The sequence below is a fragment of the Austrofundulus limnaeus genome, unplaced genomic scaffold, assembly GCF_001266775.1.
Source record: "Austrofundulus limnaeus strain Quisiro unplaced genomic scaffold, Austrofundulus_limnaeus-1.0 Scaffold375, whole genome shotgun sequence".
NCBI classification, from domain to species: Eukaryota; Metazoa; Chordata; class Actinopteri; order Cyprinodontiformes; family Rivulidae; genus Austrofundulus; species Austrofundulus limnaeus.
Window position 1 is genome coordinate 186753 of NW_013952777.1, and position 19479 is coordinate 206231.

The 19479-nt window shown below is 39.0% G+C and overlaps 1 protein-coding gene across 1 annotated transcript in view; it reads left to right on the top strand.

The window, feature by feature from the left end:
• The window catches only part of meis1b (Meis homeobox 1 b), a gene marked incomplete in the record, with an annotated part of 80313 nt that overhangs the window by 10706 nt on the left and 50128 nt on the right, over positions 1–19479 (top strand). The window contains 1 exon segment of the mRNA XM_014023528.1: positions 3133–3244. Within this exon segment, the coding sequence (XP_013878982.1) occupies positions 3133–3244 (112 nt within the window).

Sequence of the window (19479 nt, forward strand, 5' to 3'; positions counted from 1 at the left end):
GGGGGCAGAGTGGGGTGGCAAAGCACAACAACCTGAACCATTTTCTTTATTACTGCAAATGAATTGGCAAGGCAACATTTCTTGCATGAGCGCTTGTACGATGCGGGGCCCTGGCACAGCGAGGAGAAGGGAAGCCCCCTTCTCTTGCATCTTAGACAAGAGGCACAATGAGAAAACGCATCGGATTGGAATGCCTCACCGATCATAGCGGAATCCGACTTTTCCAGCGAGGAAAATCTTTTCACGGCGAATCAGGCTGGTGAGGAAGGGGTGGGGGGAGGAAAAGGTGATCTAAAAAAGGAGGAGAAGAAAGGAAGGTATGCGTGACTCAAAAACGGGGTTCCCTTGGCTTAGAAGACTTAAGAACTTTAGCTAAATCTAGGCAGAATGGAAGGTGGAAAATTGAATTTACTGAACAATTAGGCATTGAATTAATCTTTATGCTGCACAGAAGACATTTAGAGAGAGAGGGAAACATTTAAAATGAAGGTGGGGAGAGAGAGCGTGAGAGACTATGGTGGCTCATTAAGGGAACCAGAAGAGACACTTCTCTTTCTCTCAGCTTTCTGTTTATGCATCTATTCCTCCTGTAAATTTACATATTTTGAAAGGTGCCCCTGCTTTTTGTGTTTTTAAAGTGTTGTTGGCACAGGGTGTGTGTTTTCCTTGCTCTCTGTGTATCTTCTGGTCAAGGTGAGTCCTTTTGATAATAAGCCAGGTGTGCGTGTATTTGTGTAAGGCAGATATTTGTATCTACGGGAGTGTTTGCACGAGCGAACTGACCAAGAGAAGAATATTCATGTGTGTGAGTGTGTATGTTTGTACAGAACACACACGCTGTGTGACCGGTGTGTACTTGTGTTATCTCAGCCGTGTGTGTATTAATTGCGTGTTAGGTCAGTGCTGGGCCTGCTCTATCCAAGGGCGGCGTGTGATTATAAATAAACGCCCCGGCCCCGCAGAGATGCCACCAGGCCCTGTCTCAGCCCCGCCCCGTTTCCCATGGGGCCTCAGTGGCCACCTCCCAGCAGGCAAGGCGCTCTTTTGTTCAATTACAGCTAATGCAGTAGTTTGCCATTTCCCCCTCCACTTTCTAATTATATTTTCAAATGGAATTTGTTAGAGAATTACAACAAAAAGGATAAAAAAGGAAGAAAAAAATCACATCCTTTTTTGCAAGCTGAGGCTCTTGGGTTTTTCACTACTTGCTGCTACTATCCCCGGGGATAGTGTGTGCAGCTCTGTTTCACAGAACTCTGAATAAACAAGTTCTGCTCATTTTTTAAACGCTGCAGTTTTTTTCTTCTAACAGAATTGGCAAAAGCTGTATTTAACTGATTGTGTTTTGAGCATGTGGTCTGGATTACCTCACATCTGATGTTCTCTGGAGTCACTCGGTCATGCATGGGTGTTTCATTTTTTTTCGTCTTCTCTGGTCAGCAAAAAAATTTGAAGAGTTTGAAAATAAAAACCAATCATCCTGGTATTTTATCCCCGTTAAAATCAACGTTTATCTACCCGATCAAAAATCCCAGTCATGCTTTTGTGTGGTGACTTTAGTCTCTCTTTTTTTTCGTTGCAAAGCCTAATTTGGAAAATGATTATATCGTCCTGTAAGCACTGGATTATAATTTCATAGCCAGAGAACATCAAACGAGCCCTTAATACACCCCAAATGTGTTGAGTTTGCTGACTCGTGTTTTCTTTCTGTTATTTTGTTTTAAACAAATTCTGTGTCATGAAATAACGTCTGCTTCTTTGTAGAAAGCTCAACTCTTTTCACAGCAGCAGCGGCAGCAGTGCCAACTGTAGTATCCCAATTGAAACCAGTTGTTCCCCACAGTGTTTCTCTCCTCTCCCTCCTCTCTTCCTCTGCGTGGGTTTCTATCACTCATTTCGTCGCGAAGCCCTGAAAGCGAGATGCGAGAGCCACATTGCCCCCTTGATATCTGCTTCATTTGATTTTCACAGGGCAAAGATAGGCTCGCGCAGGCGGGGTGGAGGAGGCTCGATAAGTGTTTGTGCTCTGTGTGTTTTGTTTGTTTGTGAAATCGAGCTGGATCTAAGACATTAGATTCCATTTCCTCTTATTCTGAGGTCTCTTTTCTCCTGTCTCGAGCACTAATGTTGCTTCGCAGAGCACTGGGAGACATCTGGTTTGGTTTCAGTTACATAGTTACTTTGTACGGGGCAGATCTTTCTGTATTCTTTCAGCATTTGTTCGCGTTTGTCGGCATCTCTGGGTGTCTTTATCTGTCTCTAGCTGTGTGATTGTATTTGTTGTCTGCCTTCCTGTCTGTTTACACTGTTTGTGGTGTGTGGTTATTATGTTTTCAATCCTCTATGGGCCATTTGCTAACCACTGTCCAGTGTGCAGCTGACACTCATCTGACCTTAGACACAACTTACTATATATAAACTCAAACCTCCAGAGTCTGTCTCTTCAGCTAAAACAGATTCAATTTAGTCCAGCTTTTTTTTTTCTTTTTTTGAAGTTACCTGAAATTATTTTATTTGCTCAGCCTCAGCTGGATTGGTCACGCAGTATTTAGTTTCACTTTGTTTGACTGTGGGAAAACATTTGCTTATTTGATTAAGTCTCTGTCCTGCTATCCAAAAGGAATTTTAACTCTGTATTCCTAGTCATCTATGGTTTTCTTTCCTTCTCTCTCTTTTTTTTTTGATAATAATTTTAAGCAAAAACACTGCACTTTATTCTGATGTGGCAATCCTTGACTTATTTACCTCCTGCTCCCTCTCCCTCTGCCTGGATGACATCACTCCCTGGCGCTCGCCGTACCCTATCTTAAGTTGTAGCTGTTTTGTATTTTCATCTGCTAGTGGTTTGAGCCAAATGGAGGCAGCCGCGGATTGCATGCTTCAGAAAGCTGGAAACCAAAGCAACATGTTTGCTTTTTTTTATTCGCCTTTTTCATAAAGCCCTAATAATCTGCATTCCATAAAACGTTCCTTACTGCGTGACAGCCCTGAGAGTTGGCCGAGGATGATTTCATTTTAAATGTCATTTTGTGTATTTTTTATGTCTCTTGTAAAACGCAGGATAAAAAAAATCAGAGACGGTTGATAATATTTACAGATTGACTGTTTTTGTGCCGTCTCTCTTCTCCACAGACGTCCTGGAACAGAGATCACGATGACACGGCGTCCACGCGCTCCGGAGGAACACCGGGACCTTCCAGCGGCGGGCACACGTCACACAGCGGGGACAACAGCAGCGAACAGGGTAAGAGAAAATGCGGCAGAAGAGTACAAAGATGCAGAGGGTCCAATTCACCAGAATGTGTCATATTCACCGAGCAAATGGCAGAAAACTTTCTTCGCTGCTGCTTAAGTTAAAGGGGACATACCATGCAAAATTCACTTTTTTAGCTGTTAAATGCATTTTGTTGTGAAGTCTCTAGAGGTGCAGACAAGTTGAATTTTGTCTCTTCTGGCTCTGGCTCCAACATGTAAGGCTTGATGGACAAGTTTTCTAGTTGACATCTTAAATGAAATGTTTCTGTGCTGCTATATGTTTGTAAAAACCTCTATCAAGGTAAAATGGACCAATCTGGAAGCAGGAAGGGGACGGGATAAGGCTCTTCTCATTTGGTTTTAAAGAGACAACCTCAAAAGTTGATCTGGGACACACCTCAGAAAAGGGGTGAAAGAGGGGCTTGTGGAGTTACAATAACAAGAAAATTCAGACCAAAGCATTGCAGTTTCATTTTATATAGACCCTAGCTAAATGATTTAAGTGTAAAAAAGAAGGATTTAAAAGCACRAAATGTATCTTTTAATGAAAAGAGTGTTTCTGCAGAATCTCTTCGCTGCTTGTAATGAATCAGAATTTTTTTAAACTAGTTTGAATGCTTCACTTTAGCTCGAGCTATACTTTTACAGACTTGTTCAAGCAAAAGAGGGACACATAAAAATTGCTTTGAATTCATGAAGTTGTTTTTTTGTTTGTTTTTGCRTGACAGATTTTGCAATCAAAAGATGAAGTTGTTTGTGTGAGTTTTATTTGACGCCAAACGGGCAAATTGTCACATGTGGATGCAGTTTCTATGCATCGTGAGGATAWTGGTGTGTGATAAAGTAGCAGGAGTAGGAGAACAGAGTCTCACTGAGGTATGTTCCAAAGTGTATGCTAAAAAAGCAACTCCATATATTGTATTAATCAAGGCAATGTGGAGTGGAGTTTGCAGAGCTGCCAGCGCCAGAAGGTAGAACCTTGGAGTCGCTGCCATGCCTTCCAGTTCGAAAAGCCAACACACTTGCCCTTTTGTTTTGTTTTCCCTCACATACTTTTTCTCTTTCATTTTCTCTCTATAGTAATGGTCAGCCTCGAAGACTAAGACATACATTTAAAACAAAAAATAACTGCAGCATAGATCATGTGAAAAAGAGGACTGATGAAAGCGCTCTGAAATTACTTTGAAACGGGGCAAAACAAAGAGATATTGTGTAAGTGTGTGCGCCCTCCTCTACCTTTTGATGAGTAATAGTCTGGAGCAGCCAGCCAAGAGCTGATTGGTTGCTCTAATGAGCGTGCTCCGTGCCGAGTTTGGRCTCCTGCCTCCGCGACCTTTGCTCCTTATTGACCAAAGTGACACTTCATTTTTCACATCTTTCCAATTATAGACTCACTCCTTATGCTCGGCCCACTCCAACGACTCCATCTCATCATCTCTCTGTCACCTCAAATCTCTGTTTTCCCAACGCTGTCCGGCTGCAGACGGTTTCTGTTTGCTGTTTGGAGTAAAAAAGGGTAAAAAGTAGGGTAGAGTCCAGATAAATGCGTGTGTTTGTTGGAATTTTGAATTCAGCGCTATGAAACATGATGCGCTTTGTTATGTATACTTGTCTGCAGGGATTAAAACTTGTTGGCACTATAGCTAAATTCGATTCAAAGCAACTTTTGTAAAAAAAAAAAAGGAGTAGAGACATTTAGCTTTTTATATTCAAAGTGCTGCTGGGATGATAATAGCCATAAAACAAGTGAGGCCATTAAAATGGTCATGGCTATCTTCTTTTGTTAAATGTTTTATTCCAGTTTCATTTCAAGTAAAGTTCCAATAATCTGCAAATGCACTTTTAAATATTACTAAATTTTATAATTTTACCCTCTGGGCTTAAAGGCAAACTAAAAGTGGAGTTAGGTAATTTCATTTCTGTTGTTAAAATGCTAATCATAAATGCACATCTTCTCCCCAGTGTCCATGTGTTCTTCATCTTCAGCAGGTAGCATTAGACAGCTCTTGTTATTTTAAAGCTTGCAGATCAACAAAAGACCCTGCAGAGCTTCAGGCACGTGACAACAGTGAATATACCACAGGACATGTTGGACTACGTTCAGGTTTATATGGGTTAGGAGCTATCACTGCCACGTCATTTTGGCTCGGGCAAATTCTGTGTCATTCACTCGGTAATCCCAGTAAGCTGGTTATTTATCTGTTTGGCACTTCGCTCTCCCTCTCTCCCTGACAGCTTCACCCTGTTGTCTCTCTTCCCCCTCTCTTGCACTCTTTCATCTTCCCATCCTCCCTCTCTTTTGCAGTTTTCCCTTGTCTCCCACCTACTCTTCAGTCTCTCTTTCATTTTAATGTCAGCTGGTTTTCTCTCTCCTCATCCCTCCCTTCTTTTTTTCAGGGGGCTTCCATGCCTCCCACTCACTCTCAAACAGCACTTTTTGTATTTCCTTCATCTCTCTCTGTCTTTCACCTCTCTTTGTTTCTTATGTGCCCTCTTTCATCCCTATTATGTTCTTTTAAAAATGTCTTTACATATTTCTTGCTATTTATGTATCACGTTTTGTCAAATGTTTTTCTCCACATTTTTTTTACCTTAACATTATTAAGGTCTTGCATCAACAATTTTTAATATAGGTCTAGATAAGACATATTTTATTTTATTTTTTTACTTTTATATATTATTATATTTTCTCCTTTTTCTAATTTGTGTTGCTTATCTTCTTGTTTTACAGTTCACTGTAATGTTACTTCTGAAATTTTGGTCATAGTTTTTTTTCTTTTACCATTTTGGACAGCCTTAACAAGTCTTCAGGTCTAAAAATCTATTAAAAACACATTTAAAATGAGTGGTTTTACAAATATTTCTAAATAAAAATTTGCTAGCTAAAAAGACCAACGAAGATCTGCAATGAAAGCCAGTATTTCGACACGTTGTGATGAAATTATGACTAAATAATTGCAAAATCTTTGCAGGACTGTGGAATTGATGTTGCAATTTAATCTCAGTTATGCATGTCTTTGGTTGAACGTACCAGTTTAGTGTGATTTACAGTGTTCTTTAATTTTGTGTTCATAACCAATTATTAAATTAGCTAAATTTAAAAATCTATTACATATGTTGCAAACAGTTTCAAATCCCATCAGTTTAATATAGACTAATGATTTTTACACATTTATTTGCTTTGAGATGTTCAGGGTGGAGGGTGCTGAAGTCTATCCCAGCAATCCTAATCAGTAAGAAGCAAGGAGCAATCAGGACAGCTGTAAAAATGACAAGTTATATTAAAAAGAAAAGTTCAAAAGAAATCAGCAAGTCATTGAACCATCACTTGGATATAATCTCTCATCCTGAACATGTACATAGCAGAGGAGAACAGCAAATGTTTGAAATTTCTTTGAAAAATAATTTCCATGTTATAATAATAATAATAAAAAATCCTAAATTACCTGTGATGACGTTGAGAGGAAAACTTATTTCACTTCATCACTTTTTTATATTCAGTCTAAACGTCTGCAATATTTCCCAACAATTCTCACTTTTTCTTTTACCTTTTTATTGCTCATTTTCTGAGTCTCATTCCCTCCACTCACTCCTAAACTGTCTTTGTTTCCTCCCCTCTTGCTTATGACCTACTCCTCGTTCCTCTCTCCTTCGGCCTTCCCTCTCCAGCAGAGGACGGCTCAGAAGAAGGATGCCGGACAGAACAGAACCTTAAAGCACAGAACTGTACTGAGGCTAACGCAGAGATCCCCTCATGCTCCGCTCTGTTCTTTTGTCTCAGCGACTGAAAGTTTTCTCTTTCTTCACCCGAAATTGCATCCTCAAATCAAAAAGCAATGCCGGAATCATGAGAAATACTTCATGAAATCGTATACTTCAACAAGAAGATGGATAATAAATGTTAAACGAGCAGATGTTTTGCAGAACTCTGTTAGTGTCAAAGAGGCAATGTGAAAAACAATCTGCCTTTTATTTTTACATATGGTGACAATTCTCACATGCTGCATCCTCAGTTATGGTGTTTATGCTTTGACCACAATGCCCATGGTGTATTTTAGCACTAAATTCCATTGGCAGTAACAGAAAAAAAAATGAGGGAGGATCACATTTGTTTCACACATGTCATTAAAATCAGTTCTGGGTGTTTCCTTTCTCCCTAAAGAGCATACAAAGAAGAAAGCATCTTTTTTTATTTGGAGTTGTTTTTTCTTTGCTCTTTCTTCGAGAGATCTTTGTAAACATCCAGCAAGAGACGATAAAAAAAGACAGAGAGCAACTGTAGTTAATTAGTCCCTCTCTATTACATTGTGTTAACTAGTGCCTACCAACAGCCTGCTTTGTTTAATACCCACAAGCATTCTGGAGAAGCCCGTTCACAGCCTTGGATCATGCTCTTTTGTATAAAAAAAGTAATGCTGGAAGGGTAAAGGAAAAGCTAACAGATCATATGCGCCAGTGATGGCGGGGAGTCCCTCATGTACTCTTTTCTTTCTCGCAGTATAAAGTGCTCCTCTTTGCCTGTGTGAATTTGTAAGGACACCCGTCGGCTTCTCTGAGGGGCTGGCGTGCGAAGGAAACAGAAAAAAAAAAAAACCCAACTTGAACTGAACTGGTCAGCTGCGGCGATGTGGATGCGAGCGTAGAAAAAGGAGCAGAGTGTTGGCTCTGTTTCTGAGAGCTACGCAGCTCTGCACTTCACTGGTCAGAGTCGTCCCAGGAGCGAGGCGATGACTGCTGATATTAGATATGTATCGCCAATTACCCGGACTGTTTGTAAAGAGAACAGTGTGCTGAGCCAAAACAAATGGCTCCCTGTAAGGCTGAGTGTTACTGTTTGCCTAAATTACTGGCCTGAGATTTCTGCTTGTTGTGTGATATCGAGCTCCGAGATTTGTGATCTAGTTCAGGCCTTTCGGAGATTTAAATTTTGCAATATGACCCACTAAATCGCTATAAAGATGCATCTAAAGTTAAAAATATTTTAGTAAATACCCTTTATTTGCATGAAATGGTGTATTGAAACAAAGTGGACCAACATTTTTTAGAAAATCCATATAGTTCGATGTTATTTGCTAGAATTACAGTTTACCTGCACAAATGAGAAATGCATATCACCCTTTGTTTGTCTGAGTTTTAAATTATGATTGTCTTATGAGTAGAAGAGATGGCGCCATGATCATTTTAGTTTAAATCTTGTAAATTATGCACATTTCTCATATGATAATGGAAGATCTTGTGAGATGTTTCAATGCCCCAAGTATGACCAGAAATGTCAAACATATTAACATTCATTACTTAAGTAGAAGTATACTGTAGATACTGAAGTACAAGTACCAACTCAAGCTTTTTACTCAAGTCAAAGTAAGTACTGATTTTAAAACTACTTAAAGTATAAAATTAAAAGGAATGTAAGGAAGAAAAAAACAGCAAATATAAAAGCTTCAGTCAAAACCCAGGGGTGCACAACCTCCCCACGACAACACATTTCTCTAAAGGCCATAATAATATAAACTATAATACAATGTTAATGTTGAAAAATTTAGTGTCCACTAAGTTATCTGTTTCAGCTGCAAATATGCAGATCCCTGCCACGATCACCTTTATACTCTGCTACATTCATCTGCTATGTCCTGCTGGAATGGAAACAAGTCAAAATGAAATAAACGTTTTGCATTTTTTAAACATAAGGAGTAGTAGTAAAAAGTTGGCTGAGAACTAATTATTCCAATAAAGTACAAATAACCAAAATTTTTACTTGCGTAACTTACCAAAATTTTTGTATTTTATTACTTAAGACCTGAGTGTGACTCTCAGTTACTGCCACCACAAATTTTAGCCCAATATCTGTAAATTTGGCAACATTCTAATGGTTTTGTGCAGACCAAGGTCGATTAGATGCAAGAAATATTTATGATATTGTCATCTGTCCACCTCTGTTCCCTCCAACACCAAGTCACAGACTCGTTGCTGTTTTCAGTCACCTTATTGGGTGGTTTTCACAGCCAAACAGGGGTTCCAAGCAATCAGCAGCCAGCTTCTGCTCGCCCAATCATTCAGCTTCACGTGTCCCTCTGAAAGTCACCGATTAATTGGTCCGATTGTCCAGCAGACTGGAAGAAAGAGCTGTATTTGTTTGGGTTATATTCCCCCTGCCTGACTCCACTGGCTCTTTCAGCAGCTCAAACACTGTGGATTTTTTTCTCTTCTTTTTTACCGTTAAGAATAACACAAGCACAACTTTAAACAACTGGTTTTATTATTATGCCAAGCATATTCAGATGAAATATTAAACTAAAAGAAAAGGATTTCAGTGTTTTGCTTTGTGTGTGTGTGTGTGTGTGTGTTTTGTCTAGACATTGTCTAGACGTAATCGAGCAAGATCCTTGGTCCGATAATTGTCTTACTGGTGTCCAGCTTTACCAGTAATCTGTTTACATGTGAGCCTCTGTGGGTGGATAAAAGGTATGTGGTTCTTTTGATTTTTCTGGAGTCCGTATTACTGGAGGTGGGAGTCGAGTAGCTGGCAGACACAAACAGCATTCTGGTTTGGATCTCTTCAGGGTGTGAACACAGGAAAGAGAAAGAAAGCAGAAGGAAAAAAAAACTGTAAAGAGATTAGAGACCCAGCATTCTTTGTAGAAATGGAAATCACCTGCTGTCGTTTTGGCCAGAGTGATAAATAAGGTCAGAAAGGGACGGAGTTCAAGATGTTTTGGTCAAAACTTGTAAATTCATGATGAAAATCCTGTAACTCTTGAGGTCTGTGTAGAGGATGACTCTCAGGCACTACCACGTCAAACTGTTGCTCAATATATGTCCATTTGACCTTTGGCCATTTTTGTTTGAAAATGTTGATTAGCCATGACGTTCATCCTAAAGTGGGGCCATTCCAAAATGTAACCAGACATAGATATATACCCTGTGTTTACTCTTTTGGGTTTCAGTGAAACCTGCGCAGTGATTCATTAGATCAGTGGTTCCCAAAGTTGTGGTCAGGACCCAGAGTGGGGTCCTGAAACGTCAAGTCCTGCAAAGATTTTCCTGAATTATTTACACTTAAAAATATTTTTTTTTGCCTTAGTTGTTACAAGAGCTCATAAAAATGTGTTACCTTCAAACATCCAATCTAATTTTGTTAAAAGGGAAAGTTGTTATAATTTGAGGGGGCTGCAAATGTTTATTAAACCAAAAATCTGAACAAATTTGAAGGACAGATGAACTTCAGTAAAAGGTATAAGACTATGGAATAACCTGGAAAATTATTATAAAAGCACTGGATGAATTTATTCCTGTCAAAAATGATCAAAGCAAAATTGTTAAAGAAATATGWAATTGTTTAATTTGTATTTGTACGAGTTACTGTTTGAGGAGTTTAATTTTGTTTTTGTTTTATTTGGTTTATTGTTGATTGAAATTAATATATATATTTTGTAAATAGGAGCAGATATAAGATTTTTTCTTCTGCTGCTGCCTTTTATTTTATTTGATTTGCATAGTTTTGATGTATGTAATGTGTTTTTTTAAATTGAATGAATAAATACTAAAAGATAAAAAAAAGAATGAGGTTAGTGTACTTAAAATAAATGAAAGTAGCACAGTGAATATTGTCACCATGCCCTTGTTTATTTGACTTGATACCAATTTTTAACAAGCAAAAATAGTTGGGGGCACAGGCATCTGCTGCTGTTATTTTGTGGATCAAAAGCTAAAAAGTTTGGGAACCACTGCAWTGGATGTTTTGCTAACAGACAGACGTGATGCCAACAGTTAATTTCAAAGTTTTAAGCCGTGTCAGGCAGTGTGTAGTTCTTGGMGTCTGAGTGCTATCAGCCTCAAGTACTGAGACTGAAGTACTGAAACTTTGTATTGCTGTGGCAGGAAATAATGGAAAATGTGAGCGTAAATTTAACTGGAAGGGATAAAACATMYGAAGCTAAATTCTGTTAAAGTATTTTAATGAAGCAGCAGTGTCTTTATGTTTGTGAGTTCATAAAGAAAGTGTAGATGTAACTCTCTGTTCACAGGGAAATCAGTATACAGCTGTCATAAAGAGGTAATTGKTTCTAAAACAGCTTTATAAATCATCCTGAACAACTCTGTGTTGCTGGTTGCAGTGTTTATTCCTCCTTCGGTGGATTTACTGCATCTCAAACATTATTACCTGTACTTACCTGGGAAAAGTAAAGGCTTTTCAGTGCCCAGCCACGACCTTCCGCTCTCCAAGCTTTACAACCTCCCACTATCACAGCCACTGACTCGTCCGCTGTCACGTTATGACTCAAAATCATGACCCTTGATGATTTTTTATTACCTCGTATGAAGTAAGCAAGCAGCTCAAGTTTACCCTTCTCAACAAAAGAAAGAAAAAAGAGGAAATTGTATTAAGTTCCCACAGTGAGAAGTCAGTTTGCTTTTAGGATTAAGGCTGTTGTCACACAGCTGCTGAGGTYGCGAGGAAAAAGGGGGTCTGAAATAAAAGCAAACACGATAATTTCCTCTTCTTTCATTCCATCGTTTAACACGAGTCAATCCTCTGCTTTTTCAATCACATCCGCTAACTTGGTTTTATTGGCTTGAGTCAATATTTCATGTATGAGAAGGTAATAATCATAAAACTATTTGATAAGTTATTCAAGTGTGTTTAACTTGGAGACTTTGGGAATCAAACATATTTCTGAGTATTTAGTAGATCTTTGCACACTGTGTACATTTTTTTTCCAGTTTCACTTTCCGATCTGTCTTCAACCTGATATAGACTTTCTGTAAAAACACTGAGTGGAATTATTTGCACATTTTGAAGCTGTTTTGTTGTTTTTCTCTGATCTCTCTCACTTTAAATTCCCCTTGAATTCTATCAGTTTGTGCCTCCATCTGTTTGTTGGTTACATGTCAGCCTGTCTGCATGACCAAAGAAATGCAAAATCCAGCCTARACTATTACAATATGCCTTGTGTGTGGAATTTACATGAAATATTCATCCATGACAGGCATGTGCACACAAAAAAATCTTCCTTCACGCTTCCCCTGCCTCTCATATGCCTASACATAGTGTCTGTGCCTACTTAAGACATTTTTCTTTAATATTATTTTTAATTCTTTGAAACACAACACAAATTGTAAATTAAAGCAGAATATGATGGTTTGCTAGTTTTATAAACCAGATTTTTGTTCTCATTGGAGGAAAGTAAATATATTAAATGCTTAAAATAAGTACCATACTGGGAAAACAAACATTTTGTGGCAGCAAAACATCTCACAAATTTAGGGACAGGGTTCTGTTTAAATTTGAGAAGTGGTCTCTCTTTATTTAAAATTTTGAAAAAAAAAATCAAGGAAAGAGCCTAGTTGTTTGGAGTTTTTGGAGGAGAATATGTTCCCATTCTTGTCTGATGTAGGACAGTCATGCCTCTTCTTCACTGCATTAATGTTGCCTTTACAGATTTTTCAGCTGCCATTGCCAAAGGCACTAAGTTTTTCTGGATGGCCCCTCTCCTCTTTAGCGTGGAGGACTTGACATCAATGGTTTCCAAAAGTAATTTCATATTTTGATTTATCTGACCACAAAACAAGTTACTTCAGTCCATTTTAAATGAACTTTAGCCCAAAGAAGACAGGAACACTTYTGGGTGGTGTTCACATACGTCCTTTTCTTTGCATAATAAATCTTTAACTCACACTTATGGATGGCACAACGGGCTGTGTTTACAGACAATGATTTGTCGATGTGTTCCTGAGCCCACCCAACCATGTCTATAACAAGCCCCACTTTTTCACCACTTACCTTTCCAACCTTTTGTTGCCCAGGACCCATCATTTTGGCACCTTCCTAAAAGAATTGCACAAATCTTAAAAAAAAAAACACTGACAAACTTGAAAAAAAAATTGACTTAGACGATTATTTTAGAAACATGCTGGTTTTTGAGATGTCAGACACATTAAATTCAATTTTTTATGGGCTCCATTGTAAATAAAGTATAGGTTTATGGGTTTTGAAAATCATGGCATTTTTTTTACATTTTCCAAGACATTCCAACTTTTTAGGAGTTGTGTTTTTTTTAAAGTGAAATAATCTAATGTCAAATTAATTAAAATGCACATTGATGTGTGCGTGTTGTTCACTGTTTAAACGTCAAGTTTCACTTCATTCGCTTCACTGAGGGAGTACAAGCGGGAGGGAAATGTATCTTTAGCTCCCATGTTATAATTGTGGCACACTAATGATGTAGACACATTCTCACTGTCTGTTTACAGGAAGCGCTCTTCTTTAATTTGTGACTGGTGTGAATGCCAAATGCCTATATCTAATTGCTGGTGTTTGCTAAAAGACACTATTTACACTCCCTCTGTAGACTTAGAGATGCTTCTCGTGTTTCAGGGTGGGAAGATTAAAAAAAAGAAGTACAGTAAACATTTTTAATATGATATATATGTGTATATATATTTTTTTTCTTAAGAAAATTAAATTAAGATTAAAACAGCTGCAGGGCCACATGCATTTTTTTCTCATGCAGAGGCTCTTGTTTAAATCTTGTAAGCTGAACGCTTTGTTTAGGTTTATTTCTGTCCAAACCACCATACTTCATTCAATTACAGTGCAATTGTGTCCCAAAAGAAGACGCTACTTTTGTCAAATTACTAGATATCTCCTTGGAGAAGTAAATTCTTCAGCTTTGATTGACCGATGTAAACTATTTGAAATGTGGTGTTGCACTTGTCATGCAAATGAATAAGAAATAAAAAGCGTTCGCTTTCACTTGTGTACACAAGTGCTGTTTGTTTGTGTGAAAGGTTTCKTGTTCTTCCCGTGACAGTGCAAAATAGCCACATATTTGGGACCTTATTATTGCTGTGTGCAAAAATAGCTCACAAACCACTAAACAGACTGGACAAATTTGATGGGGTAGCAGTTGTGAGTCATTCACAATACATAGCATGAGTGTAATGTCAGGCAATCTTCTGTGAGATCATGTGCAATATTTTATTTTTTTAAGTTTTATCAAAACAGTGTAACTTCATCATTTCTCAACACACATTAGTTTTAAACTCTGACATCACATGAGACAGATCTGCATTCCTCTAAATAATCCAAAGCCTTTTATTTTGCCTGTTTTTGTTTCAGCTATAGCTTGGGTTCCCTGACCCAAAGACACAAAGATTTCCTCTTGAAGAAAAAAAAATCCCTGCTTTTTTTACACCATAAGTAATCTGGAGTAAAATCACAGCAACTCATGTTTGACAACATATTGCTCCTAAAACAAGCTTAAACTCTCTTTTTCTGCTTCTGCACTCCTGTCACTGCTGACGGTGTCTCCCTCCTCCTCCTCCTCACTTAAAAAGGAGCTGAGCTCAGGGCCCAGGAGGCTTCTGATCAGATAGATGTTAACTTTTCATTGATATCAGACTGGAAGGAGAATTCAGGCTATCAGTTATGTCGGTGAACAGCAAAAAAAGAAAAAAAAAAGGAAGAAAAAAGAAAAAAAAGGTTAAGGTGTGAATACTCCTCCTGCTGTTCATGCAGACAGTTTCAATTACCGCTTTTTACAGGTTTTTGCAATAAATGGATAAGAAAGGGACACATTTTCGAGGAGAAGCGAGAAAAGGAGTGGAGAGGAAGAACATTGAGACAGGGTATTTGATTCATGGAAAAGTGTTCTCGTRCACACACAGACACTAATTATTTAGGCTTTTGATAAAGAGATTAGTTTCATCATCCTGCTCTCTTTAGGGGGTCCGTGTTCAGGATATCCTGCCTTTCCTAATACATGTTCCTGTTGGAAAACCTGGTTAAAGTAACACAAATAATAATACAGATTTATGAAGGAGTTAAGCTTGATTCGTTACCCTAATTTGGCTAAAAAGTTAAATTTCAGAGAGGACTCGATAGCAAACAGAGCAGAGTACAGAATGTTAGCAAAAAAATAAAAAAAATAAATTAAAAAAACTCAGAAGGTACAGAGGTGGACTAGTGACAACTGTTTTATTTATTTATTTTTTATTATTAGCTCAGTGGCAGAGGTTGGAGTCCAGCTTAGAGCTACAAACAGTGARGTGCTAATTTTAGCCTCCAAAGAGGATAAGGATAAATAGCTTGCTGCCAGTTTGCCATATGGTCCCCTGCCGATCATACTGTRTTCGGAATATTTTCACCCCACCTCCACCCTTGTGCACACAGCACATATACACACAGGAACATGTTTTGTTTCAATATTTTCTTTAAGTTAGAACATTACCAAAAAAATGGGGTCAAGCAGTTTGTATTTGAGTTTTTTCATTTAAAAATAGAAAAGATGCTGGAAGTGTAATGTTCAGATGGGACAATGAGGATCCCTTTTTATTTTCAGAAACCACTACTATCGCTTCCAGCTGCAAAGTAACATTTGGTTTCTTCTGTAATCTTCTGCAAGTTGGTTTATATTCTTATTTGTAAATATGAGCCTTGTAGAAGAATAAAAAATGAGCCTCTCTCGACCAGCACACATGCATATGTTCACATGTAAATGTAACACACACACACACACACACACACACACACACACACACACACACACACACACACACACACACACACACACACACACACACACACACACACACACACACACACAGCTACTCTCCATTATTCTCTCACTCTCTGCCTCAAATTGAAATAATTCAATTTATAGACACAGTTCCAGACCTCCCTGGCTAAGAGCATTATGCATGGAGCCCCCCACCCCACCCCTTTACCGAACAAAAGAAGAAGAGAATTTACCAGCCAGCTCTCCAAACGGCACCAACACAAAGCCAATTTCATGCCAGGAAAACACCAGCTGAAGAGCCATATTTGGTTACAACCTTTCCCCAGTGGATTTTTTTTGTCACTGATATGGGTCGATGCCGCCTATATATTTTTATCTGCATATAATATATATATATATATCCTAAAGAGACTTCACTTGCTTTTACTTTTCAAATCTGGTTTTATGTTGGAACAAACTCAGTCTCGGAGTGTAAAAGATCTTTTGTTTTCATGTAGTCAGCCAAAATGCAACCTTTTGCAAATAATGTCGTAGCCCCACCTCTAGGGTGTCCAGTGCAGTCTTTATGCACATCGTCCATGCCTTGCTTCATTTTGAATATTGGCAAAGTTAACACWGTATTTTAGATAGTTTCCAGTGTTTCTGTGTGGTTGTCATAAGAACAACTTTTGCTAGATGATAAATTGCCTCAGAAATCATTGTGATAATATTGTTTGGAGACCATTTTAAAGTAATATAATGACACCCTGCATGCGCAGCTGCTAAAGCTGTAAAATTGATTCCTGTTTCCTCTGTATAAGCTGGCATGATTTATTTTGTTTGTCTTCCTCTAGCTTCATTAAATAATTGCAGTCGCCCTCTTGATTACAAAATTTACAAAGGTTTACATAGTTTACATAAACTTAAGGAGTTTGAGAAAATAACACACAACAACAACTACTGACGCTGCATCACTACCCACCTATATCCAAGCCAGCTTAACTTATTCTTTGTGTGTGTTACGCTGGCTTTATAAAATAATTGCGGCCACCTGCAAGCTGCTTAACACCAAGGCCAAGTTGTCGTGTTGTGAGCTCATGCATCCTGGAATGCAGCAATAGGCAAAAAGTAGTTTAATGTGATTCTTCTGGGCTAAAGCTTGACCCAAGGCTGACCCAGACCAAACATGCTGTCCCCAGAGGCCCCCTCCCATTGGTCCCTTTGACATGGATACCTGCTATAGGGATTCAACTGCGAGATAAAGACCTTGCCAAGCTTTTTTAAGAGTTCGGGGAGGGAGAAAAGAGGAAAGAGAGGGCCAGATAACAAATACCTGTAGATAAACACTGGAGCAGCAGGCTGGGCTGGAGGGCAACGTGGGCGTTTACTTTTTTGTGTTTGCAGAGCAACACAAAGCTCGCCACTTGTGGAGCACACACTTGTGAACAAACACATTTGGATGTAACCCGATCAWCCCTTCTTGCTTCAAGCCAGTGCAACTTAAAGACATGAACAGGGACCGATGGCAGAGATTCTCTCTAGTGATAACCTTTGGAGTAAAGGCCTGAATGGTGTTAAACACACACACACATGCATGCACACAAAATAGCACATATTTAAATTGTACACACCAGCTCTCATGGCAGTCCTGAGTCTTTGTTCCATTGAGATTCTCTTAAGCAGCAGGGAGGTCATACTCTTACAGGAAGTCACCCCCAGAGAGGGCTGCCTCTTTCAGGAAGTGACTCGGTGGGAATGTGTGGCGAGAGCACCGGCATCTATGGGGGGCATATTACTCCTGTCCACATGGGCCCATGCTCCACAGGAAGTGGGTCGCTGTAAACCCACTCACTTCCTCTTCCTCTGCTTCTGTCCTAAAACGCTTATCAGGCTGYGCATGGGTAGGTTGATAGCACTGCTAATCCTCCACATCCACGCAGCACTACATCCTGTACCTATCAATATGACAAGTAGGCGGGAGGAGTGGAGACACAGTGTTCCTTTTCGGGGTTCTGGTTAAGGGGGGAGTATAATCTTTGATATTTAAGCTTGTAAACCAAAGAGGTTTTATCACTTAAGAGGTATGTATGAAGGAGTTTAGGAGGGTGTCCTGTGATAAGGCTATTCTTCTTTTTTTGTTGACTGTTCCCATTTTCAGAGGTCACAACAGCGAATGAACTTGCATGAAAGAGTTGGTGATTATTTTGTCACCGGAAACCCTTTTTGACGCAAAATRAGCTCAAACCTACATCCTCAGGATTACGAAACCGCGACGCTGACCACCGAGCTCCCGCGTCTCGTTCTGATAAGGCCGTTCTAAACCTCTAAAATGTAAATGCAACCATAACAATGTAAACGCTTTAACAATGTGGGCTTTGGCTCTGACAACTTGTTTACCAACCTCTCACTAATTTGAGCTTATGAATGCAAATCATATTATACTAAATACTAAAGCTTCTGTTATTCTAAAAGAAAAAAAAGCCCATCTGGAAGTTGACATGCTATTATTAGCCCATGCCACCACATGCTTGGATTATCTAACTACATATTTCAGTTTGGCTGCCGCTGATAAGGTAGCAGTGGGAAAAGCTCATTAAAATAATTTTCCAGTGTTCGTGTCGTTCATATAGTGTAGAGAGCTGAAGGAACATAAATGTTTTGAATGACAAAAATGAAGCTGTGAATCTTCAGTTTGGTAAATGATGCTAAATCTCAAACAATATTATGGGTCAAGCTGAATGAATGAGAGCTGATAGATTTCAGTGAATTTGGAGAAGAAAACTGTGCTCTGATAGTAAGCTTTTTTAAAAATGTATTTTAATAAATTGGCAAAGAATTAAATTTGTGTAGTTTTTCAGTCAACCAAGCAAATCGACTTATTTGTTATTGATTATATTTTGCTTTTAATCCCCCCCTGTTCAGTTTGTTTGTACAGCTGAAGGCTCTGAAAAGGATATATTTGACTCAATTAGCCTTACAGGCTTATGTTATTCAGTTTTTATTTATTGGGCTTTACTTTTATAAACTGGTTTTTACCAAAAGACGTTTTAAACAGGAGATTTGTCCTTTAGACTATCCAAAGTTTCCCTCTCGTTGTCCCACATTTACRCTGAACAACTTTGGAATGCCCTTCAGAGCAGCAGCTGACTTTTGGAGTGAACCGCTATGCCATTGTGCTGTTAAGTGCTTTTACCTTTTGTTATAGTCCTTGTCCTTTCTGCCGTCCCCTCCCCCCTTCCCATCTTCTTCCATAGTCCATTTCCCCCTCGATCTGTGTGCTGTGTGTTGAGTTTGACTGAAGCGTGGTGTGCAGTAGGTGTCAAAAGACCTGGGAGAGGCAATGAAACAATCAAGAGCAGGGGTTAAGAGAAAGAAAGCTGCAAAAACGCACACTTCAAGGAATCGTACTGGTTTTGTATTTATATTGCTCTCAAAAATGCTGCCATTTGAACCAACCTTCTATCGCCAAGTTTTTTTTAAAGGGGGGGTGGGGGGTGGGATGGCAACACAAAAGCAGGAGGGGTGAAAAAATCAATATGAACACAGAAAAAGTGCTCAACGTGAAAGGGTGAATTCATTGTCCTGCACTTTTCATTTGAGCTCATACACTGTGTCTCTTTCTCCTTCGTTCTTTCCCTTCTCAGCTGATCTGGAAGCGAGAATACGAGGCGGCCGACGTGTGTGTTTGTGTGTGTGTGTGTGTGTGTGTGTGTGTGTGTGTGTGTGT